Below are 6,768 nucleotides of genomic sequence, written 5' to 3'. Positions count from 1 at the left end.
ATTATTGCACTGGAAGTGGATTTATTGTATTTATGTTAACTCGATGGCTTCTTTCATGGAAGGTCTCATTTATTTGAAAGAATATTTAGGTGTATGAATTAATGACTTTTTTTAACAGTAAGTTCAGGTCACGACCTCGTCCTTGGATGCAGTCCAAAATATTAAGGATTAAACATACCATCCGGAGGCCAAATGTGAAAACCACCATGGGGGACCCCCGTGACAGCTTCAAATACTTAGCCAGAGCAAACCACATTGGACAATATGTCTACAATGGTCTTTTCCATCACTCAAAGTTTGCTTAAAAGTTGGATGACTTTGGGAAGGCTTCCCATGAATTCCCTTCTGGCTAGCAATCAAAACAAGTTTAGTCAAAAGTGGAAATGTGTTGTACGGAGGAGAGGGGCGAATTACTACTGACAGTTATATTTCCATTTGCAGATATTCTGCTCGCAATTTCCCAGAAAAATAATGTTATTGTTCACTCTGAGACACCCCTGCACCCTGACGATTTGGTTCAGGCAAGTTCTTTGGGAAAACTGCGTTTAAAGGAACATTTTTCACAGGGGTGTTTTAGAATGGAAAGTTGAAAGAAAGGCATTCATAATTCCACAGTCTTCTCTGCAGCCTGCATAGCCCTTGCCTCTCTCTGGGAAAGGGCAGGAGATCAGAAAAGTCAAGGGGGTTCAAAAGAACCTCAGGCAGGACCCAGGAAAGGGAGGAGACCTCTGCCTACTTCCAAGTACCATTTCTGCTTCAGGACTCTGCTGGATGCAACTGAAAACCCCAGCTTCCCTGACACTGGCCTGCGTCCTGATGAATTTGGCTAAACAGTCCAGGAGTGGAGAGCGAGCCAGGCCCCAGCCTGCCAGAGCTTACAGCAGTCTGCTTGCTGCTTCCCAGGCTCTTTGTCACTTTTGGAAAACACATTTCCATCAAGAAGACTTATTAAGATAAAATGCATTCAAACGCCGAGGAGGGTATTCAATAAATCTTCCATTTGTTTTAAGGTTCCCACTTTATCCTCTTGCAAAGACAAACTCCCTCTCATACTAGGCGGACCTGCATTTGCACTGCAAGTAAAAGGGGGGCAGTCCAAGTCCATGGCTCTGGCCACCCTGCATACCAATGAGGTGCTCCTGTCTAAATAAATTATCTGCTGCTCAGATCGATATTAATACTACATTTGCTACATTACAATATTGTGCAAATTTAAGAGTCATTTTAATACAATGTAAATACGATTCTTCACGCATGAAAGCCAGGAAATATTGATAGATTATGCTGCTGCTCACTGCTCCACAAGGCCTTGGGAAAGGGGTTTTGCCATCTTTGCTCAAGAATGGCTTTAATTTGGCCTTTGGAGGGCCTGGCTCTAGGATGGATTTATTAGGGTGGTTTATTTGTTCACCGAACAGAGGAATTAAAAACAATAGTGCAAATAATGATGGTAAAACTGCAGCCAACACCACTCACAGTGGGCAGGGCCCAAGACCTAATCTGAGCTTCACCGAGGCCTTTCTGGCTTTGTTTATATTTCCCCCCATTACCTGCTTGCCCCTGGTGTTTATATGTTTCCCCCTTGCAGGTTACAAGAATAAAAGGCGGGCAGTGTTCTCAGAGGCTCAGACCAGAGCCCTTCAAAGGCAACGTTTAATGCACTTTCCTGGAAGTTAATTTGAACCATCTATCATAAGAGAAATTGTTAACATGCATGTTACCACCGCCTACACTTAATTTGATATTTTTAAGGCAATCTGTTCAATTTCCAATATTTGGGTGTTTTGCATAGCTGTGAGATTTAGCTCCAGGTCGGGGAATCCTCTCATCCTTGCAGGCCCTGCCGAATTGCTTTTGTTTTTTATCTTTCTGGTTGTGATCGAATCCGTTTTTTTACGACCCTCTATAACCTCAGCCACTGCCAACGTGAATGGTTTCCGATCAGGGAAAATCAGGCAGCAATAAAGCGGGCTTATTTATGATTTATTTGTGCGTATCCTTCTCTTGCCACCACTGGCCTGTGTGTTGGGAAACTCATCCCCGGAGCGTGCCTCACCGCGGAGAAAGCCACATTCCCACGTTCTCTTGCTTCCCTCTCCTCCCCCAGAACCGCCGAGCTCTGGCGCGCGCGCGCGCGCGCGTGCACACACACACACACACACACACACACACACACACACCACACACCACACACCGTGCGCACACACCGCACACTCGCGCGCAGCCAGACGGAGCCACAGCACCGCCCCCCCCAGCCCCCCCAGACGCGCGCCCGCCGCCGCCGCGCCCGGAGCCGGGGCCCAGGCCGCCAGGTCCCAGCCCCGCACGGGCTCCCGCAGCGCTGCGCTCCCAAGATGGCAGCGGCGCGGTTCGCAGCCTCGTCCCCGGGCGGCGAGTGCGTGGCCGGGCGGGGGGCGCTGGCGGTCGGGGCCCGCGCTCCCTCCCCGCGGCCGCGGCCTCACCTGACGTGAACAGCACGATGGCTTTGAGGCAGCTGTACTCGGCCGAGTCGACGTGCAGCGCCTTGAGCTTCTCCACCTGCTCCTGGAAGATGCGGATGTGGTCCATGAAGGCCACCACGCGGTCGGCGGACATGGGCGAGGCGTGCAGGCCGGCGGCGGCCAGCAGCGGCGCCACGTGCAGCGGCATGGAGCACTGGGCCGCGTTGAGCACGAACAGCTCGCTCCAGGTGAGGCGCAGCAGGGACACCTGGTCGGTGATCTGCAGATCCGGGAAGAAGGGGATGTTGCGGGCCCACTCGACGGCGCTGAAGAGCAGGCGCGCGGCCAGCTCGCAGATGTTCTCGATGCCCATGATGTTGTTGGGCTGCATGCACTGGCTGCCGTAGCGAGACGTGGGGTAGGGCTCGGCGCGCAGCAGCAGCGAGATGTAGCCCGACAGGTAGCAGTGGCCGTTGAGGGGGTCCCCGTTGGTGAGCGCGTACTGGCCTGGGTTGGGCTGGGTCGGAGGCATTCTTCCTCGCTGAACCGCTGACAAAAAGAAAGAGAGAAAAGAGGCAATGTGCATCCAGGGGGCTTGCGAACATCGCAGAGCGGCCGACACAAAGCGGAGGCCCTGCCCGCTGCCACACACCGCCTGGGCACCGTCTCTCTTGCGCTCGTGCTCACTCACAACCCACGCCGCCAAGGGAGCTGCAAGGAGGCCCGGCTGTCCCGAGACGGAGGCGTCCGGCTGCACCCCGGGCCCACCCCTAGCCCAGCCGCATCCAGGCCTGACTTCAAGGCCCCCAGCCAGGTATGGCCAGCCCAGCTCCCAAGGCCAAGAAAGTGCCAACCTCTCCGCCATCAAGGAGGAACGAACAGAAAGAAAATTGAAACCCCATTCACCCCTCCAGACTGCGACATCCGGGGTAAAATTAAAAAAAAAAAAATATATATATATATATGAAACCGGAGAAAGGTTGTGGTTCTAGGCAAATGCCTAGCAGCCTCCTTATTTGCAAGCAAGCAGCATTTTCCTCATAAAACGTTTCCATAGTCTTTTAAAAGGCTATAGGGTTATCCTTAAAATAGATACAAGTTACATACCCTCCTAACCACTTTCAACTTTGGAATAGAGAACAAGTATCCTGCAGCCCTCCCTCCTCCCCTCCTCCTCCTCCTTACCCCACAAAGTTCTCACTGTTAAAAACAGCAAAGGGAATATTTTAAAGAAAAAAGTTGAACTTACAGTAGCCAAACATTATTGAAAAAAAGTGGGAAATAGAATTAATTTCTGTCCTGCGCCGTGGCCCCTGCAACCTGCAGCCAGCTTTTGCCCAGTGAGTGCCCGAGCTCGCAACTGCAAAACACTGGATTCATTAACCGTCTGAATGCAAAAAACGTAAGCATGCTTTGAGTTCTTAAAGCTGACCAAAGTTTTTTTCCCCCTTAATGTGTATGTTTTACTTCCACACTCACAGCATTTTCAATGGTCATGTAAACAAAGGCAACTTTAGGGAAAGGTAGGGCTACTGAACTCTTCTCCCCAACAAATTAACCTAGTTATGTCCACGTACACGGAGCTGTCTTATTTCAAATTGTGCACTATCTTCTTAAGTTTGCCTTGATTCTAATTTTAATGAAAGTCCCAGTGCCATTTAAGGCTTTGCAGAATAATGGCTAGAATACTTTTTCTACTTATAGTCTTGAACTTGGCAGTTATTTTTCAATTAAATTAGAGCACAATTCAAAGTTTTTTGTTTGTTGTCCCCCCCCTCTTTCTTTCAGATGCCTACAAAATCTCCCTGGAGCTAAGAATGAAGTCAGTCCTCATATCTGCCTCCTTCTTGAGAACTGAAGGAATTCAGTTTCTTTTCTTGTGGTGTAGAAAATATCATCTTAAAGTCAATTACAAGGAGGAGTATCATCTGCATTCTACCAAATTGACTGGTTCCCTACTTTGTCTCTAAGACATCTTTTAACGATTGTTAGAAGATAAGCTAACTGTAAATAGCTAAATATATTGATAAGTACTGCATCTCTTGCCACACGAACATGAACCATATCTAGATCCAACATAAAAAGTTGTGTTTTAAAACAACAACAACAACAAAACAAACAACAAACCCATACAACACAAGGATTAAATGATGTGGAAGCTCATGCCAGCTGCAGCCTGTGCATTATAGCCAAATCAGAAGGATCGGCAAATGCGTAGTAAATTGTAATTTGTATGCAGTATTTAAGCAGAGGGTGGAGTTTGATGAAGAAATAAAAGGAGTATCACGCTTTTAAAAAAATGACACAACTATGAAAGCACAGTTCAGTCACAAACTTTCCTTTCAAAGTGGAGGGGTGAAAACAAGGCCCCAGCCCAGTGGAGAGAGAGAGGGAACCAGTGAACGAACGGGCTAGAAGCCCCCCTTCCCCCCTAATTAGACCTACAAGTGCAATACATCTCACTGCTCTTTCTCCAAGCTAAGCTTCCAAAAGGATGCCGGCAGCAATGAAGATACGGTTCAGGGTACTCCAATCCCTAACCCTCTCCCCCTTTAAAGCAAGGGTGTGAAGAGGTGGAGGGGAAAGTGGAATGTAAAAAAACCCAACACACACACACACACACACACACACAAAACCCCCACAGAAAAGGACTTTTCCGGGGGAAATAAGCAACCCCCTCCCCAAGTTCATGCCAGCAGAGCCCCGAGCATCCTCACGCACACAGGGGAAAGAGACAACAGCAAGCACATCCAAGACAGAGGGAGGGAGGGGATTTTAAGGCACAGCTCACGATCCCAGGGACACAAGCCGGAGCAGGCAGCGGGCGGGCGGGGTCGGGCAGCCGGGGAGAGGAGCGCAGGCCGGGAGGGGGAGGCGGCAGCCACGAGCTGGGGGGTGGTGGTGGTTGAGACGCAGCGGGGAGGAAGGCAGCGGGGACCCGGGAAGGGGAGAAGAAGCGGGGCCCGCTGAAGCCCCAGCCCCGAACAGCAGCCACCCCCGCGAGGGAGAAAGAAAGAGGGCCGAGGAGGAGCCGGGCGAAGCGCGGGGAGAGAAGCAGAGAAGAAATATTCACCTTCCCGCCTCATGCCCACTTTGAGGCACTTCTTGAGGCGGCAGTATTGGCACTGGTTGCGGTGGTGCTGGTCGATGGGACAGTTCCTGTTGGCACGGCATGTGTAAGTTAAGTTCCTGCGGACGCTCCTCTTGAAGAAACTTTTGCAACCCTCGCAGGTGAATTGGCCGTAGTGCTTGCCGCTCGACTTGTCCCCGCACACCACGCACTCGATGTGCTGCTGGCTCTGGCCCGAGCCCGGCAGGCCCTGGCCCTTGTCCCCCGCCGTGCCGGGGGTGGCGGGCGCTCCGGGCTGGCCCGGGGTCTGCGGCGTGTGCGGCGCGCCGGAGCCCGCCTGCTGCTGCTGCTCGCCGGCGCCGCCGCCGCCGCCGCGGGCCGCCTGCGCTGCGGGGTTGGGGCCGCCGGGGTTGCCCCCGGCCACGTCGTCCTGCGGATCTCGCCAGCTGCTAACTACCATTGCCATATCTTTGGGCCCGGGGAGCGCTGGGGGGAGCCGAGCTGCTCGCCGAGGGCCGCGGGGCGCGCGGGCGCGCGGGGAGGGGAAGGGGAAGGGGAAGGGGGGAGGGGGAGGGGGCGGGGGGCCCGCCGGGCGCCCCGGGGTCGCGGGAGCCGAGCCCGAGCCGGGCACTGGCCGCTGCCTCCGCCGCCGCCGCCGCCGCCGCCGCCGCTACTGCCTCGGCCGCCCCGCCGCCGCTGCGCGCCCGCCCGCCCTGCTGGCGTTTTGTTGTGGTTCCTGCTGTTTTCTTTCTCTCTTTTTGCAGCCCCCCCAGGCTCTCAGGCTCCCCCCCAACACCCCTGCTCCCCTCGCCCGCTCCCCCCGCGCTCGGTTCCTGGGGGGGCCGTGCTCTCTTCCCCCCCTCCCCACCCCCACCCCCCCGGCGAGCAAGCTCCCTTCTCTCGCTTTTCGCTTCTTCCCCAAGTTGCAGAATCAGAAATGGCACAGGCGGCAGCGGGGAGCGGCGCGGGGCGCTGCGCCGGGGGCGGCGGGCATGGGCCGCGGCGCGCGCACACACTCGCCCTCCGCCTCGCCCGCTCCCCCGCGCACACTCACACTCGCACACACACTCGCTCACCCGCGCCGGGCGCCCGCCCGCCCGCCCGCCCGCCGGCTGCCCGGGCTACGCGCAGCGCGCGGGCTCAGCCGACATAGAGGAAGCTGGCGAGGGCGGAGGCAGCGCAGGCGGTGGCGGCGGCGGCGGCGGCGGCGGAGGAGGAGGAGGTCGGGGCTGCAGGCGCCGCTGGAGCCGCCGCCTC

General features: G+C 54.7%; 1 protein-coding gene across 1 annotated transcript in view; it reads right to left on the bottom strand.

Moving 5' to 3' along the window:
• NR2F1 (nuclear receptor subfamily 2 group F member 1) overlaps window positions 1–6,278 on the bottom strand; it is a 9,776-nt gene extending 3,498 nt beyond the window's left edge. Inside the window, exons 1-2 of the mRNA XM_075541274.1 lie at window positions 5,515–6,278; window positions 2,463–2,990 (exon numbers count right to left, since the gene is read on the bottom strand). Coding sequence (XP_075397389.1) covers window positions 2,463–2,990; window positions 5,515–5,977 — 991 coding nt within the window. The 5' untranslated portion in view covers window positions 5,978–6,278. The remainder of the gene's footprint in view (window positions 1–2,462; window positions 2,991–5,514) is intronic.
• Between the last annotated feature and the right edge of the window lie 490 nt (window positions 6,279–6,768).

Source organism: Tenrec ecaudatus, chromosome 2 (assembly GCF_050624435.1).
Source record: "Tenrec ecaudatus isolate mTenEca1 chromosome 2, mTenEca1.hap1, whole genome shotgun sequence".
Taxonomy (NCBI): domain Eukaryota; kingdom Metazoa; phylum Chordata; class Mammalia; order Afrosoricida; family Tenrecidae; genus Tenrec; species Tenrec ecaudatus.
The sequence above is the reverse complement of the archived record's forward strand: the minus strand, read 5'-3'. Positions and strand labels throughout refer to the sequence as shown.